At 47.6% G+C, this 18,253-nt stretch overlaps 5 protein-coding genes across 5 annotated transcripts; 4 read left to right on the plus strand and 1 right to left on the minus strand.

Moving 5' to 3' along the window:
- Nucleotides 1-2,657: 2,657 nt before the first annotated feature.
- Nucleotides 2,658-3,771, plus strand: N7455_000785 (uncharacterized protein; the record flags this gene model as incomplete). The annotated part of the gene is made up of 2 exons (XM_040960638.2): nt 2,658-2,717; nt 2,773-3,771. The coding sequence occupies 2 exons, from the start codon at nt 2,658-2,660 to the stop codon at nt 3,769-3,771; spliced, it is 1,059 nt and encodes a 352-aa protein (XP_040808895.2).
- Nucleotides 3,772-7,988: 4,217 nt separating this feature from the next.
- Nucleotides 7,989-8,780, plus strand: rasB (Ras small monomeric GTPase RasB; the record flags this gene model as incomplete). Its single annotated transcript, XM_040960661.1, has 2 exons — nt 7,989-8,066; nt 8,124-8,780. The coding sequence occupies 2 exons, from the start codon at nt 7,989-7,991 to the stop codon at nt 8,778-8,780; spliced, it is 735 nt and encodes a 244-aa protein (XP_040808925.1).
- Nucleotides 8,781-9,664: 884 nt separating this feature from the next.
- Nucleotides 9,665-12,239, plus strand: N7455_000787 (putative acyl-CoA synthetase; the record flags this gene model as incomplete). Its single annotated transcript, XM_040960668.2, has 5 exons — nt 9,665-9,766; nt 9,829-10,294; nt 10,381-10,776; nt 10,847-11,722; nt 11,788-12,239. 5 exons carry the CDS (start codon nt 9,665-9,667, stop codon nt 12,237-12,239), a joined length of 2,292 nt encoding a protein of 763 aa, XP_040808923.2.
- A 1,047-nt stretch (nt 12,240-13,286) lies between these two features.
- On the plus strand, nt 13,287-14,162 carry N7455_000788 (uncharacterized protein; the record flags this gene model as incomplete). Its single annotated transcript, XM_065603871.1, has 1 exon — nt 13,287-14,162. One exon carries the CDS (start codon nt 13,287-13,289, stop codon nt 14,160-14,162), a length of 876 nt encoding a protein of 291 aa, XP_065462362.1.
- Nucleotides 14,163-14,322: 160 nt separating this feature from the next.
- N7455_000789 (uncharacterized protein) lies at nt 14,323-16,526 on the minus strand (the record flags this gene model as incomplete). Its single annotated transcript, XM_040960659.2, has 4 exons — nt 14,323-14,966; nt 15,022-15,258; nt 15,319-16,336; nt 16,392-16,526. 4 exons carry the CDS (start codon nt 16,524-16,526, stop codon nt 14,323-14,325), a joined length of 2,034 nt encoding a protein of 677 aa, XP_040808909.2.
- Nucleotides 16,527-18,253: the final 1,727 nt, after the last annotated feature.

The following is an 18,253-nucleotide window of genomic DNA, read 5'->3' on the forward strand; positions in this document are numbered from 1 at the left end:
GAAGTCTCTCAAATGAATAATAATAGGTTAGTATGCATTCGATACTCAGATACTACTTGGTGTGTACCGGATCAACTATCTTAAATTCATAATAAACATGTACTTGATGTGACATGAGGAACCTATAGTGTCTATCCATAGTATGTCCAGTACTTTCAAACGGAATCTTTTACCGGGGGGGGGGGGGGGGCACACCTATGGAGCTGTTACCTTTCTACTAATAAAAGAGCGCCTGAAGGACCTGAAGGAATAGGATATGAGGTTTTGATGGTTTAATGTTTTCGCATGACAATTCTTGTTAAGCGCATGTGCTCTATTTCCGACATTCGTATTATCTCTTTCTCTCTCCTAGAGCGTACTTAACGACTAGATCATCGGAAGGGCCACAAGAATAGCTACTCGTGTGGTTTCATTATTCCCGTCTTGTAGAAACTTTACATAATGCCAGCAGCCAGAGCATAATAGGCAAAATACGAGTTTAATCTATCTCATATACGGAATTAAAGCTCAATCCCCGATAGTAGATAATAAGACGTGCCCCAAGAGGTAGAGTCGCTAAGATCAACCTCGACCTATGGCGGAGTTGTCACACGAATAGCATCAAAATGGTTCTCTGTACCTCGCTAAATAGGGTAATACCGAAGCAAGACATATCAAGACTTTGAACGGGGGCAGTGTAGCCCTGCGAGTCAATTATCGAGTAGAGTCAACGAGCTCTTGACAATTCTTTTATCTGTCTTCAGAGCAATATAAACATCTAAAGCCAATATCCTGACAATTTCAACTTTATGGAGTATGGGTTTGATATTGTCTGGTCACCAGTCTGAAAACAGCGTCAAACTTCGCTCTTGCCTCGCGGCTGCCAGAGGTTGTCTAAACCGTCTCATCTCAGGCAGTTGCCAGATCCCCAACCAAGTTCGATGCCTGGATATTTTCCTAGGTCAGCATCAATCTCGTTTGCTTGCACTTGCCTCTCACACCAACATATGACCCATCGTACAGCCATCCCTGCATCGCTAAATTACCAAGTCCGCACTGCGAGACCACCAGGCACGTATATCATCCCATCTGCCCAATTGATTCGACTGATACTTGGAGTATTGCTTAATGTCGCACCTCAAACATTGAAACTCCCCCAAGAGCGCATTAAAGCCGAGTTGCTAACGAAATGTCTTGTTTCAAGCAGGATGGTCTCCAAGCCTCAGGACCCCCCTCCGAATCCCTGGATCGCTAGCGATGGCAGCCCGCTCCGGGGATATTACTGGACGAGAACCGACCCGAAAGTGCAACCTAATTACTGGGTGTAAGCATCTTTCCCCTAATCCCCTCGGTTGATATTTACTCACGCGCAAATTCTGAAGCCAACGCAAGAAGGTGTGTGAATGCCGAGAACACTTCTCAACCCAGTGGCCGGTTGACCATGTGATTGTCGTGAGTGCTCCAAATCAAGCTACCCCCGAAACGTAATATTTCAAGACATGACTAACTCTTGTTGGTCTTCCAAAGCAAATCCCTGCATGTGCCTTCAGGTGCCCATATTGCACGGCTCTCGATGACCTGGAGAAAGAGAATCGACCTTGCCCGGGATGGGTGAAAAGACATATTTCGGCAGCGCATATCGTGAGTGCACCAATATACCTACCCGCACAGTTAACCTCGGAATAACGCTCATATCATTTAGAGAAGGCAAGGAGACTTCTATGTAGGACTGCAGGTTACCTGTAAGTGTAACCAACCGCCGAAATAGATCTACGCATACTGACCTTTGCTGTCTTTAGTGGCCGATTTATCCTGATCCGATGCCGTCTCGTCTTGCAGTGGAGAGGAAGCCCCGCCTGCGAACCCACGGCTGTAGTGCACACAAGAACATTTCGACATAGCTATCTTTGGGGAAAATTAAAGGAGACATATGAACAATGAAAAATTGAACTCTGAATCAAGTGCGGAGTCTAGAACTCGGCAGTAAGGCTTGTTTATATTCAGCATGATACTGGCACACACGACGGCAATAAGTGCAATAAGCAGGCAGGGGAGTATGACAAGACACATCCCCTTGCTTAGATACCAGAGGAACCTCCTGTGTAGTCTCGGTAGACGGGGTGGACGACGTTTCCAGAGGCTTTTCTGTCGTATTGATGGTGGTCATCCTTACTGGATTGCTTCGTTTTAGCGATATCAGTTGAGAGATTGTAGATTTTATTGTCTAAAGATTCGGTATAGAGATTCCTTAACTGAACAAGGCCAGTCTTATTTGGGCCGTAAGTTTGCTATAATTCTCGTCTCCGACAACACCTTCATCGTGCATCACGATAATTTTATCATCTTTCTTGATAGTAGAAAGACGATGTGCAATTGAAACCATGATTGTTCTTTCAGAGCCCAGCACTAAGCGACTGCGAGAGATATAGCGATGATCAACTCGAGCAAAGTATAAAAGTCAAACAATGTCGGGGGAACTGTTAATATGATACCTAGGTATCAATATTACACATTAATAATATAACACCAAGCCCTAACTCCAATCTTACTTGTCTTCGCGAAACCGGTACCGGAATAAGTCCGTTGCGGCTCCTTATCTGATGTTCTCTTATCTGATCTGACGCACATTGTCAAACCAATCTGCACCTGGGTACCACCACCTGCAGCAATATCTCATAATGCAAATCAAGCTCCTCACCTCACTGGCTCAGGGACAGCCTGGTGTGCTACACCATTGCGTATGCCACCCACCCCCGCAGCCAAGCAATTCACACCGCTAACGCCACCTCACAGACCGAAACCCTCGTCGCGTTCGAATACACCCGCAGCCATGTACCCAAGCCACACACACTCGTTTTTGTCGGCGGGCTAGGCGACAGCCTCGGCTCGGTGGATTATCTAAGCGACCTAGTTCGCGCACTAGATCCCTCCCAATGGAGCGTATTCTCACTGATTCTCTCCTGCGCTGGCGGGGGTTGGGGCATGGGGCGACTGGGAAAGGACATCGACGAGCTATCGCAATGTGTCTCATACGTGCATAAATACAAGGAGTCACAATTTGGCGCCGGAAAGGTGGTCATCATGGGCCATTCGACGGGCAGCCAAGACGTGATGCACTACATCAACTGTCCCAATCCACGGCCGGCACACCCCGTCTTCGACCGCCACTGCAAACCAATTGTGCGGGTGCCGGTCGATGGAGCAATTATGCAAGCGCCTGTTTCTGACCGCGAGGGTATATTGTGGGTTGTGAAGTGTGGCACTGCACGTGATAGCCCGGCCAAGATGCGCGCGATATACAATAAGGCTGTTGCTGATGCGCGGCGGGCGATGTATGAGGATCACGATCTTGTTGATACAGTCGTGCCGTTATCTGTGACGTCGCGGATTGGGTATCCGCCCTCTGCGCCGGTTAGCAGTCGGCGGTTTTTGAGTCTGGTTAGCCCGGATAGTCCGGAGAATCCTTCCGAGGACGATTTGTTTAGTTCCGATTTGAGCGATGAGCAATTCCGTGAGACATTTGGGAAGATTCGGGAGAGGGGGTTGCTGAAGCAGAAAATGCTGGTGCTGTACTCTGGGAGGGATCAGTCGGTGCCGCCGTGGGTTAATAAGGAGGCCCTCTTGAAGAGGTGGCAGATTGCTGCTGATGGGAGTGGGCGGCAGATTTGGGATTCGAGGAGCATGGTCATTCCTAATGCATCGCATGCTCTGAGCGACAGCGATCAAGCGGAGCCGCGGCGGATTTTGGTGGAGAGGGTGACGGCTTATTTGAATGATATTCAGCGAGGGTGATTTCTGCTGGATCAGGGAGATTGTATGTTATTTCGGTTTATAAATATGCTTATAGCGCAAAGGGGTCATTTTGATTTTTAAGATAGTAAAAGCTAAACAATATCTGTGGTCTTTGTTGGGTGATACTGAGATATGAACCTTCAAAGTCTTCCAATAGTTCTTCATCACGGCGTCATTCCAGTCCCGATAGCGTCGCTCAGTATGCAAAATCCCCTCAAGTGTTCAATGGGCATAAAAGGAAGGATAGGACTCTCCGCCATACCCTATTGTTTCAAGGAAACACCGAGGTGGAGCTCTGAATATTTCAATCTAAAAATGGCTACATGTTAGATTACACGACACTACCGAGTACCTGAAGGCCGCTCACTAGTAGCATATATTGACAAGAGATTAATATGGACTTCTCAAGGTAAAGGCAACTATATAATCTTAACCCGAAGCAGTCCCATTACGCCAATTACACAGCCGTGTCGCATGTAGATTGTTCTGCCTGAAACCCGCTCTGCATCCTGACTTACATAGTTAGGTACCAAGCTATGTCCACTTTTATGCCATTTGACACTACGCCATATTAATGTCCACTGCTGTGTAGATCCCATAGACTGGATGATAGCCCCTATTGTAGACCAAATGTCAATGACATGATTTTACTCTTATTCCGAAAAAATACTATGGCGTGCTACCGGGATACAAGTGCAGCTGATGAGCTTCGAGACTAGAAGAGCAATAAAGTTGTAATAAAGCTAGATCATACTAATAGCTTAAGCATTTTGGCCACATGGCTTCCTCCCTTTCTCCACAAATAATCGTAACTATTATTGAGCTTTGACACGCTCACATGATATCGCATTGAACTAGTCCCACCGGCATCGTTGATCCGATCAATAGCGCCACGGAAGGATCACATTATTGATTCCAACACGCTTTAGATGCATACCATCGGGGATCTTTCGGAGGCTTGGCACACTGAGATCAACATCTACTTTTTCTGGAATATACATACAGTGCACAATAGACGCATGTGATCCGATGCGAGATAGACAATCCCCCAAAGCTATATCCAGGCTACAGATCAATAATGAAGATCCCCCAAGTTAATAAATATCAAGCGGCAAGGGGTAATTTTTGAAATGTTAGTCGGTTAGTTTCCCAAGGGCCAATCTGCTGGGAGCCGCCCTGTAGATCGCCGTAAGCCCGATGCACGATGGATGCATACATCCACAAACAGATGAGAGATGTATTACAGGTTCACGGGACATGACAAGTGTCGTCATGCATGTCAATATAAGGCAGGTGCATATCGAATCCTGTCACCGGTACTCTGTACTCCGAATGGAGTACTCCATAGCCGATATGAACACTCGAGATTAAAATCCTTGACCAGGGCGAGACCATAGCGGACCGTTGAACATGAATTCAGCTTTCCCCATACTATAACGGCCGGGAGGAGCCGTTAACCAATCAACCCCTGCCACTACATATTCCATGCACGGCCACTCTTGGTGCCACGGAACGAGCTCCCCTTTCCGGAGGAGCATGGCAACTGGGCCGTTGGACCGGGCCTTCCGTGTGAACGGATGAAATAATCCTGGGACGTGCCAACAACTCTCTTTTAAAAATTTGCTATGGAGTTGAATATGCTGATATACAAAAGGGACCAACATCCTTCAGTATACATCAACTACGGAGTCCTCCGTACAGTTTAGGACTCTCTTAAAAAGTGAGCGGAAGAACCCGAAAACTGGATATCTGCTGATTTAAAAAAAGAGAAAGAGAAGAAAGAAATAGTTCCGTCGGGGCCCGGCCCTCAGCAAATAAAATAAAATAAAATAAAAATGAAAATGAAAATGAAAAATAACAGTTTCCCCGATATAACCCCCTGGCCCGCTGCCAGAGAACTGGGACGGGAACCGGAGCCATCCCGGACCCTATTGGATCGATGCCCAACCAGTTACCTACTATGGAAATTGGGCCGGCGGGGGGCGGGTTTGTTCTGTTATGGAAACCAAAGGGAGATAAAAGAAAGGGGGGCGAAATCCAAATAAAATAAAAGAAACGGCGAAAAAAGAGCTCATATGGAGCATAGGGAGAGTACATACCCACCTTCCGAACTTCCTCCCGTTGTCCATCTTGGTAGCTAGCAGGCCCTAGGTCGATCTATGTATCAATGAGGACATTTTTTGACGCCTCGTTCCACGGGTGGACATCGTATTGAGATATAGCCTTTGACAACTACCAGGGGCTATAGGCTAAATGAATATATTGCCTAGCTAGGTATTAGGTATGTCGGATGCATGCGCAGAAGCGAGGGACAGAAAAACTGCCGGGAAGACTCCCGGAAGACTCCCGGGAAAATACGAGTTGCAGGGGTAGTAGAATGCGGCAGGGGTATAACGTGGAAGACGATAACGAGAGCGAATCTAAGGTGGCCAAGACCCGATCCTAAACTAGTTCGAGGTTGGCGTTAAACCTTTAAGGAGATAGGGTGTGATATTAGGACCCATCCCTTCGTTTGACTTACGCTATTTGGGTAGCGTCTCCCAGGGCCATGGAGGGAGACTCTTTACCTGCCTATTACTGATCTAGGGCTATACCTAAGTAGGTGTTATAATTGTCAAGGGTGTTGGGAAGTAACTAATCTTTCAACCAGGCTTGGAGATGGCATTGGGTACCACTATCGACACTGATTTAATTCTATTAATTCTATTACCTCTAATTGTGGGACTTGAGATAGTATCTTGTAAAGTAGCCATGTATATATATATGTATACTCTACTCCGTACTCCAAAGGCTCGGGCGTCAAACCATAGATCGTGTCTTCCACGTGTAGACTGGGGGGTACTCCATCCTTAAATTTGAGACTTAATTGAGATAGATATTACGGAGTAAAATGAAGTTCTCGGTTAACCCAAACCTTGAATCCCAAATCAAATCAGGTAAAAAAAAAAAAAAAAATAAGAAAGCTCAGCTTCCTGTCCCGGGTAGGAAATGAGCTTCAGCCAAGTGTATCCGGGACTATCCACTGTGCCCTGTGCGCTTCTCCTTTTTACTGTGGACCTTCGGGACCTGGGCTTTTCTTGGACTTTTCTCTCTCGCTATTTTTCTCTTTTCTTTTGGTTTTTCTTTTTGTATATATTATTATTTTTTGGGGGGGATTTTCATCTTTCTCCGAGATCGTCTGATCCATATAGTCTCAGTGAAATGTAATTTTAATTCTAGAGAAGATCGGATGTATATGGCATTTTAGAGTACTGTAACTTAAGATAATGCAAAGGATAGACATAATGAAAGATGGATATAAAAGAAAATTAGTGTCAGTACAGCCCTAGAGAGAGACTACACTACGGAGTACAATGTGGATATTGGGAAATGTAAAAAAGAAAAATGTATGACTTCATGGAGCTGTCACTTGGCTTTTCTCCCTATTTACAAGATTCCTATCAGTCAGAATAATGGATTTGCCTGTCACTTTGCCATTTAAGAGGTTTAGCTATTATTTTATTATTATTATTATTTTTCACATCCGAAACGGTCTCGGAGTCAAGTGTTAGAAAAAGTAGAAAAAGTAGAAAAAGTAGAGAGAGGAGGGTAGAGGAAGAAGAGAACAGGGATGGGGGGGGGGATGTCGGGGAAAGTACGAAATTCATCTGTTCTCTCTTGGAGAATTTTTCTATATTGTATAGTTATTGTTGTATATGTTCTATTCTATTCTCTATATTTGTACGGAGTGTATTCTCTATATTTGATTCTATCTGTTAATATATCTCTCTCTGATATCTCTCTCCTTATATTATTTTCCTTGAACCCCTCTCTCCACTTCGTTCCAGCCCCCCGGACCAGACTCTTCGCACACTGGTCCTCCCCCTCTCTTCTTCCTATCTCTTTTTTTTCCCCCTTCCCTAATTTCTCTTTTCGACCTTCCCCTTCTCCCTTGCTATATCTCCCCCTTTGCGTCATTCTTCCAGCAACAATTGGGGGTTGCTGTGAATCGCGTGGAAGCTCCCGCTTTTCTTTTTCGCCCCCCCCCCGCCTGGAACGTGGGCCACTTCCAACACCTTTCCTCCCCCTCCTTGCGATTTCGACCCTTCCCCCTCTTTCCCCTGAGATAATTATAGGTATGTCGTCTGCAAGCTGAATCGCTATGAATATGCTAACTTCTCTAGGTTGATTGTCTTTTATTTTTTTTCTTTATCTGTTCTCAATTCCAGTTGCCCGCCATGGCTGGAAAAATGACGTTGTACAAGCTGGTGGTGTTGGGAGACGGAGGTGTTGGAAAGACCGCCCTTACCATTCAGGTTGGTCGAGCCCTGGATATCCGAGGCACGGAATCTCACTAAACCTGGTACTTCTAGTTGTGCCTTAATCACTTTGTCGAAACATACGATCCAACCATCGAGGATTCATATCGCAAACAAGTCGTGATCGATCAACAATCGTGTATGCTCGAGGTGCTGGACACAGCGGGCCAGGAAGAATATACTGCGCTACGAGACCAGTGGATCCGGGATGGCGAGGGTTTCGTATTGGTGTACAGCATCACCTCGCGCGCCTCCTTCTCCCGCATCACAAAATTCTACAACCAAATTAAGATGGTCAAGGAATCGTCCAGCTCCGGTTCCCCCTCCGGCCCCAGCTATTTAAACTCGCCCATGAGCGCCTCATCAGGTCCTGCAATGCCCGTCCCCGTTATGCTAGTCGGCAATAAGAGCGACAAGGCCGTCGAGCGCGCAGTCTCAGCACAGGAAGGTCAAGCATTGGCCAAGGAGCTGGGATGTGAGTTTGTTGAGGCATCCGCGAAGAATTGTATCAATGTGGAAAAGGCCTTTTATGACGTTGTCCGCATGCTGCGCCAGCAGCGACAACAGGCGGCAGGTGGCCGTGGCGCAGACCGTCGCCCGACAGGCTTTGGATCAGGCCACCGCGATCGCGACGCAGGCCCGGAATATCCCAAGTCCTTCCGGCCCGATCGGTCGCGGCATCGCAGTCGACTCCAGTGTACTCTCTTGTGATCGGCCGGCTCCATCCGCAAGGCGTTGGATTTCTTGCTCACTGAAATAATGGCTGTTTCCCTTTTTTTTTTCTCTCCCTCTCTCTCTTCCTGTCTTCCTTTTTTGGTCCTGGGTGCATCTGGAGGGTTCTATCTTTTGGTTACCTCGTTCGGCGTCGGTGGTCCTTGCCATGCTACCCCCTTTTACGCTCGCATTCTGAAGAGCTTCAGAACTGGCGTGGGGATTGAGGCCAGTGTTCTGCAAGCCTTGAACGCAAGATTCTTTTTTTTTTTGTTTTTGTTTTGGCTTTTATTTTGCTCATTGGAAATGCGCCGAGGCATGCAGACTGGCTGTCTAGATTTCCACAAGCTCCCCCTACTCTTTTTCCTTGACGATCGTCTCTCTTCTTCGGTCTCTGCTTATTTGATAAGGTGCGATCGGAGAAATCTTTCGGACACGCCTCGGAGCACCCCGAAAGAAGAAGAAGAAGAAAAAAAAAAACTCCCAGGCGACAAGCCAGAAGATCGCAGTCGCGCATTAGCAGGCATTTCGATATGATACCCTACGACTGAGCTTGTTTTATTTGATTCATTTTTCAGCCATTTTTTGCGATATAGACAATTGATAAAGGTGTTCTTGGTAATAACTTGAATCCGAACCCAAAATACGAAAGTACCACAATTGCAGTACCTCATTCTAGGTTGTGCTTGATACTGTGAAGTATACGCTGAGTGCATACTAAGTACACCAGTACACAAGTACACGCTGGGTACACCCCGGGTACCCGAAAGAAAGTGCGGGGAAAAAAAGCACGGACTCGCCTCGGCTGCATCCGGGGGGAGATCTCACTTGCACAGCTGGGCAGCTTCACCTCTGCTTTCTCCGCAAAAAGGCAAACTCCTAAAATGTCTTTTGTCGATCCTCTCTTAACTTCCATATCCCCGTGCCAATCGCACCATTGGATCCGAAAGACCTCGGGTAGAAAGCACTATAACAGGGTTTCCAGAGTACCCCAGAGTACTTCAGAGCAAATTCACGCTTTATCTTGTGTAACTTGTTTCTCTCTTAGCTTCTTCTATCGAATCACAAGGCAAATAAATTTGCCACTTCCCCTATATCCATCCAATTCCAATTCCAATTCCAATTTCTATCCAACATGTCTCCGCACCCCCAAGCAACAACCCACTCGCATTCCCTTGGCGACCCAGAAACCTTTTGGTCGCATCACGCGGCCAGACTCCACTGGCACCGCAAGCCTTCACGTGCCCTCACGCGGCAGACAAAATCCCTACCGAGTGGAACCAAGCACGAGCACTGGTCGTGGTTCGCCGACGGCGAGATCTCCACAACCTACAATTGTGTCGATCGGCATGTGCTCGCAGGCCATGGCGACAATGTTGCAATTGTATGGGAATCACCAGTTACAGGTGTAACGGAGAAGTATACTTATGCCCGCCTACTCGATGAGGTGGAGGTTCTTGCCGGTGTGCTCAGGGAGGAAGGGGTACAAAAGGGTGATGTTGTTATCATTTACAGTAGGCAAACCAACAACTTCGATGACACCATAAGTGGGGAATCGATGAAAACCAGGAATCCAAAACTGACCACGTATCACACCTAGTGCCAATGATCCCCGCAGCTTTAATAGCCGCGTTGGCAATAACCCGTTTAGGGGCAATCCACGCCGCCGTCTTCGGTGGCTTCGCCCCGCAAGCTCTAGCGCAGCGCATTGAGGCCGCGCGCCCAAGAGCTATAATGACAGCGTCATGCGGAATAGAGGGGTCCAAGGGACCCATTTCCTACCGACCCCTCGTCGAGGGCGCCGTCAAAGCAAGCAGCTTCAAGCCAAGCAGGGTTATTGTTTGGCAGCGTGACGAACTGCGTTGGAATCAACCCGATAAGCGCGGTGGACAGCGTAATTGGCAGAGACTCGTTAAGAGTGCACGGTTCCGTGGGGTTAAGGCTGGACCTGTTCCCGTGAAGAGTACGGACGCGCTTTATATTATTTATACAAGTGGTGAGTGAATCTCAAAACCAAATCTGGTGCCTGGTAAATTTGTTCTGTTCATACTAACATATTTCTACAGGAACCACTGGCCTCCCCAAAGGCGTCCTCCGTGAAGCAGGCGGGCACGCTGTGGGCCTGGAACTCTCTATAAAATCCCTCTTTGGGATAAAAGGTCCCGGCGACACAATGTTCTGCGCATCAGACATAGGCTGGGTTGTCGGACACTCGTACATTCTCTATGCGCCGCTGCTAGTCGGCGCCACAACCGTCCTGTTTGAAGGCAAGCCCGTCGGCACGCCGGATGCCGGAACGTTCTGGCGCATCGTCGAGAAACACAATGTAAATGCGCTCTTCACGGCCCCAACTGCCATGCGAGCTATCCGGAAAGATGACCCGGAGGACCAGCTTATTGGCGAGGTCGGAAAGCGCGGAGGATTGAAATCTCTCCGTGCGATTTTCCTCGCCGGTGAGCGTAGCGAGCCCAGTATTGTTAGCTCATACCAAGATCTGCTTGGTAAGTATGCAGCGGATGATGCGCTTGTTGTTGATAACTGGTGGTCATCTGAATCTGGATCTCCGATTACGGGTGTTGCGTTGGATGGGAGCGCTGCCCTTGCTGGTGTGGCATCCGGATCAGATCGTTCTCCCCTTACGACCCGTCCCGGTTCGGCAGGATTCCCAATGCCTGGGTTTGACGTCCGCATCGTCGACGACGAAGGCAGTGAAGTCCCGCGCGGCACAATGGGCAATATTGTTATGGCACCACCGCTCGCCCCGTCGGCATTCACGACCCTCTTCGAGGACGAGGAGCGGTTTTACCGTGGGTATCTTAAGCGGTTCAATGGCCACTGGGTTGATACCGGTGATGCGGGTATGGTTGATACGGATGGCTACGTGCATATTATGTCGCGAAGTGACGATATCATCAATGTTGCCGCGCATCGGTTTAGTACTGGTAAGGATATTCTTCGCTCCTCGGCGCTATGATTTGAGGATTTATGATCTGACTTATTCCGACAGGATCCATTGAACAAGCAATCCTCTCGCACCCATCGATCAGCGAAGCAAGCGTCGTCGGCATTCCCGATCCGCTGAAGGGCCACCTTCCCTTCGCATTCATCCAGCTCAAAGCTGGCGCGATCCCTGTAGAGTCCGGGACCCTTCCGGCAACACCTAGCCCGCAGTTATTTGCTGAGATTAACGCGCTGGTTCGCGAGCAGATTGGGGCTATTGCGTCGCTAGGTGGAATTGTACAGGGTCGGGGGATGATCCCCAAGACGCGGAGTGGGAAGACGCTTAGGCGTGTTCTTAGAGAGCTTGTTGAGATTGGAGTGAAGGGGGATTATGCGGCCGAGGTTAGTGTGCCGCCTACTGTTGAGGATGCGGAGGTTGTTTCTGTTGCGAGGGAGAGGGTTAGGGAGTATTTTGAGGAGAAGGCCAAGGCGAATGGGGTCGGGAAGGCGAAACTTTAGATGGGTGACAGATGCTTGGATGTGGTCATGGCCATATACTACATCTTGGAGTGGTCTTTTTGGATTGGCCCTTAAATGAAAAAAGAGAGTGGTAGACTAATGCCTCAAGGCATATGGACTGATTGAATATTTTGGTTGGAGATGGGCATCAAGGGGGGTTTTCGGGAAGAAGCTATCAAGTTTCAGCATCTTACCTTGTCATCATAGTCAAACCAAAAAGATAATGTCTGATGAATGAAGCCTTAACAAAAGAAAAATGGGGTTTAGCAGGAGGACTCTGTCAAAGGTCTTGGGAAGCATTTTACGACCTAGAATGGCTACTTGCTGCAAGTCCGATGTTCTCCAGAATGGGTCAGATAAAATCTAGGACATTAGAAGAAGCATTGTTTTCCCGGTCTGTTGAATTTTGAGACTTTGGAATAAAGTGGAAGCGTTGAAGGGGCTGATGGGAGGATTGTTCTAAAAGACTCAAAGCTGCTTGCAACAAACATTGTGACTTATTCTTCTGGAAAAGCCTGCAGAACGAAATACGATAATACGACACGCCCGCAGAAAAAGGTCGTAAAGGCCGAGGTTTCCGAGCTGACTGAACTCAGGTGGAAGACTAATTCATCTGAATCCAAGACTTTCCAATAAAAACTCCGCTTATAATTTCCCTCAATCCGTCGGCGGCGCCGATACGATCCTGAATACTCTGCTGGTTTTTGACAACTTGAGGCAGACTGCAGCTGGGCACGATACTTCAGCTCGTTTCTCGATATGTTAAGGGCTCTGTCTATATAAATACCTTGACAATGACCCTATATTTGGGGTTTGTATCACAGGTCAGCAATCAGAGCAAAAATAAGTTCAACCAAATAACAGATCAATTATCCCCCCAAATGTATACAATTCTTCTCTCGCTTCCTTTGCCCTGGCCGAGTATCGCCCCGAAGAGCGTATCGTCCTGGCAGACTGTGGGATCCACCCACCGAACGGCGATTCCACCTCGCGCCAAATCATGTATTACCACGATGCTCCATAGGCATCCCAAGGAACACGAGGGAAATGGGTGACACCGGACATAATGACCGATGTCCCCTGGGACGGGTCGTATCCCTGGCGAACAAAGGGATTGAAGCGTACGATGCCAAACGGCGACGAGTTCTCCATCGTGATCGATCCCTCGACCCCTCGATCCCCGATTCGAACGATCAATTCGCTGGGCTTGCAGGTCATCCCTTTGAACCTCATGGGTTTGGATGTCGTGGCCACCACGAGGGTGGGATCTACATTCTCGACGATGGCACTGAATGTGCATCTGCATATATCTGCGATCACAAGACCGAGACTCGACCAGGTCCTGCTCCAGCCCCGGCTCCAGCTGGGAAGACAACCTCTTCACTGACTCTCTCGTCCGATGCAACCTATGTTGACAATTCCAATTTGTATAAGGATAAGCTGAGACTTATGAACCCGAGTGATGCCTTTCATAGTGTTTATGATGCTATTGAGGGAAATGGATGCAGGAAAATGGATTTTGCTATTTCTGACTCCTGCACAATATCTTACAATTGTATGTTTGCCGGAGAGAAGAACGACGCAAAATCTCGCAGTGACGCTGTCGCTACGTTCTTGCATGGTACTGCTGGTCCCCAGGGTTCGAAGTCTTGGTATGAGAAGACTACCTACTCGCAGCAGTGGGGAATTCCGACGTATTGGATTGGGTATAAGTATCCGAGGAGTGGACAGATTGTTATTACGCATGATAATTCCATCCAGTCGCAGCTCTCTTTTGAGATCAAGTGCAAAGGAAGTTGGTTTTGTGATGTTGGCTGTACTGAGGTTACTACTGGGATGCTTGCTTTGGGTTATGCCCAGGGCATGGCGCTTGTTGGTGTGTTTGGCACTTTGACTGCTGGTGCTTGTGGGCTGTTTTGTTGATCTTATTTGGCTCGGCCTTTTATTGCTAGTAACTACGTTATGGAATAGAATTTCTTTTGTAGCTTGAAATATGTATGTAGGCTAGGCCGCTATGTATCACTTTCTTTATATAGGGCAATGGATCCGATGATCGAGTACCTAGTGGTTGCTCCCATCCTCTCTATAGAGCATGATCCCCAGCCACCTGCCGTTTCATGAAGCTAGTGAAGAATCGCGACATCTGCTCGTAGTCATCGACCTCTCCGACCCAACTAACATACTGATCAGGGCGAATAATGACACTAACACCGCGGTTCGGATCAATGCCATAATTGGAATAAGCTTGACCATGTCCTTCATGGTACGACTCCTCATCAACGAAGACTTTCCAGTAATCCCATCCCATGTCACCGTGGTGGGGATGGAACGCCTCCGGAAGATCGAGAAGTTCGATATCTCTTCGTGATCCGAAATGAACCGTCAACACCTCGATCACGCTATCTATTGGCTTGTCTGATGATGTGAACTGGCGAATGAAGGAATCTGGCCCTCCCAAAGAGGCGCCTAATCTTTCGAACCGTTCCATATTTTGGGGCTCGGTCAGTCGTCCAGGGAAAACTATCACTCGCCAGCGCCCGTTGCTCTTCAATAACTCCTGCAGATGCCATGGGCGTGCATCGGCATGATTCAAAACTTTGAAACTGGGTATACGTTTGCCGATATCAATCTTTGTAGCCAGATCTGGCTTGCTGATAATCGCGTGATTGCCTTGTTCCGTAACATCCGTTTCCTTTGCCACAAGAATACTGGCAGCATAGTTGACAGCTACAAAAATGGAGTTAGTACTGGAGACCCCTCTCAAGTAGTCTAATACACTCACCTATGCCGCTTGCAAACTCATTTCCTTTCTCAAAAGCCCTTTTGAATTCTTCCATGCTGACACCCTCTTCATCCATGATATCCTTGGCCGGGCGACCAGAGAAAAGTCGCGAAAAGCGGTGATCGAAAGCGATCAAGTCCTTTGCGATCTGTTTCCTCTCAGACTCATATGTTTGGAGAATCGACGGTTCGCTAAGGCCATTTATCACATGCGCGAGCTTCCATCCCAGGTTGTACGCTATTCGAAATGTGAGTGTTGAGATTAAGCACGCCGGTATTGAAAAAAGAAAAAACTTACTATCCTGCATACTGACATTCATACCCTGTCCAGCCTTAGGAGAGTGCGTGTGGACGGCATCACCTGCCAGGAAAACACGATCGCTCTGTGAGAATTTGTCACTCACGCGCTGTCCTATCTGGTACGCAGTCCACCAGTCGCAATATGCGTAGTCGAGCTTATATGGGTACACGATACGCTGAGCAGATTTCAGGATGATCTCGGGAGTGATCCAGGATCGGTCGGCTTTGGAGCCGTTCTTTTGGCAATCTGTCGCCTGAAGCTGGATGTAGAGTCGAACAAGTTTATTCTCACGAGGAATGACCATCAGGCTACCCGCATCCACAGAGTGAATAGCGCATCGATGGCGGATATCTGGGAAATCCGTGATAGGGACGATGTCGAGTACACCCCAGATATAATCAGTTGAGCCACCCTCCAAGCTAAAGCCAACCTGACGACGCACCCACGAGTGGGCACCGTCACAACCAACTAGGAATTTAGCCTTGATGTGCTCTACTTGGTTGGGATCTGCTTTAGCTTCTGTTGCCTGGATGAGGTCCTCGGTGTCATCAGCAACCAAGTTACTTCGGAAAAGGCCATCTTCGACCACTGTTTGCTGACCATCAGACGATTTCTGATGCTGCTGCCGTTGCTGGGGCGTGGATTCTTCCTCGGCCAAAGTACGAAGTTTGACACTGATAGGATAGTCCTCGAAATCGCCTGCTTTTGCTTCGTCAAAATCGAACGATGTTGGCAACACACCACGCTCCACACGGATATCACTATGGTCCTTGATTGAATCGAGGAAGAACCGCTCGATGCGACCCTGGTGTAGCACGACCTGTTGGAAACGGCTAATTCCCGGAATGGTGTCGGGAATACGGTCACTTCGCTGAAGGCGACCATTTTTGTCCGGATTCCACAGGCATATCTCCAACATATGGTTTGCCTCGCGCCATGCCCGATGGGCAAAATCAAAAGAGTCAAAGATTTCCAGAGTGCGACATTGCAGACCGTCCGCTTGGCCGTTGAAGACCTGCACTAAAGTCAGTATGCGACATTATAGTCCTCATATCTGTGCAAGAGTGTACCTTCGAGCCACGCTTGTCCACTATGCGGGTCTTGACTCCGCAGCGGCTTAACCAGTTGGCTAGCATGAGCCCGGCTGGCCCAGCACCAACAATAAGAACATCCACATGGTCTTCTTTGGCTGGTGTATCGAGCATGGTGAGATTTGGAATTTCAGAACAGAAATGAGAATTTGATATCTTTTCCCTGTATTGAACGGCCCCTTAAGAAGGAAGTCGGAGAATGTGGGGGAAGTGGGCTTCTCCAGGCTACCCCACGACCGCCCACCGCGGATCCGCTGAGATACTTCAGTTTGATAGGTCAGGTACGCAGCGGCATAGGTCCCTTTTTCGGGTATTATTCATGTCAGAATTAAGATTGAATCACTATTATAGAGGCCTTGATAAGTAAGGTACCCTGGTTCTGTTTATATAGATATAAGAATAGTTGGCAGCTTATAAGGCCTTGAGATGTCTTTTTAGAAGTCTTTTTAGATATACGTTTAGACGTCTGTTTATATATATATATATATGTGTGTGTGTGTGTGTGTGTGTGTGTGTGTATGTGAAGGCGATAAAAAGCAGTACTTTCAGCAGTTGAATCAATAATACCCAATGGCACCTATACCGCTGCGTAGGTGCTATTTGTCCTGACCCTATACACATTGCCCCATCACAACATTTCTCACGGCCGTGAGAAATGTGATGAAATTCCCCATACTACCCCACTGCATCCCTCCGTGCTTTCTTCTCAAATACCGATGCTGCCACGAAGCGTGTTATCTCAGATTACATAGCTGATCGCAAGGCGGGATTTGGCATTGCCTCTCTCCTAGACTTTCCTGCAAAATTCCGTTCTATCAAAACACCTAATATTATTAAAGCTATAGGTTATCAACATCTTCGATGAGTCAGAGGAGCAAGCCGCCAGCTATAAACAAGTCTTGACTAGCCGATATCAGGCATGCGCTTCCGTGGCTAGGGCCGCGTCTAGGACTTCATGCTGAACGATGAGAGAGCTGTGTTTCACCTCCATTCTTAACCGAAGGAATACGTCAGATGTAAATATTAATAAGAGTCACCTCGGCATTCTCCATGATACTGGGGTACTTTCGAACTGTGAATCAACTTTGCAACATTGAAATTAGCTGCAGACAGACGCTACCTTGCATTATTCCAGCCTGCTATCTCTTTAAATCAAAAATTAAATTGTTCACGATACAAATAAAGATAGAATAGACCAGAGGGCATATGGCGGTTATGCTATCAGCTATGAAACATGACATAAGTTGAGTAATCACTTGTACAAGAACTTGGGATCCTCTATGATTACAGATAGCTCTAGCCTTTGGATGCCGTTGACGGGATAGATGTGTAAGGTATCAAACTCTTATTGATCGTGATCCATGTTTGTTCAGTGATCATATCACTAGTATTAAAAACACAAGAAATAAAAGAAAACACTCCCCTAAGAGTATAATATTGCCTTAATGTTGTAGTAATTAAAACACAAACAAAAGCGAAACAGGGGTGGAAAATTAAAAATACATGATGAAGAGAAGTTTCAACGACAGACCGCGAACTTTGCGGAGCCAAACACAATATCGCGCTCTTTAGAGCCTGTCGCAGGGCGATCCATCATCATCATGTCAAAGGCTAGTGTCGGCGGCTGTGAATTACACCATTCTTAAGGAAGGCGTGTTGACAAGACCGGAAAAAGGTGTCGGATGGACTCGGGCTCTCAGGAGAGTTTGGCTATACGCCTCCAGACCTCAAAGTCTACTCTCCAAACCGGTCGCCGTCTGACCTTGATCAGGAAGATTCGAGAGAGCCCAGAAGTGTTGGCACAATTGAGAACCTTGGAATCTCCCTGCAATATTCGGTAT

This window comes from Penicillium solitum, assembly GCF_028829755.1.
Source record: "Penicillium solitum strain IBT 25940 chromosome Unknown utg000001l_segment0_segment0, whole genome shotgun sequence".
In the NCBI taxonomy this organism is placed as follows: Eukaryota; Fungi; Ascomycota; class Eurotiomycetes; order Eurotiales; family Aspergillaceae; genus Penicillium; species Penicillium solitum.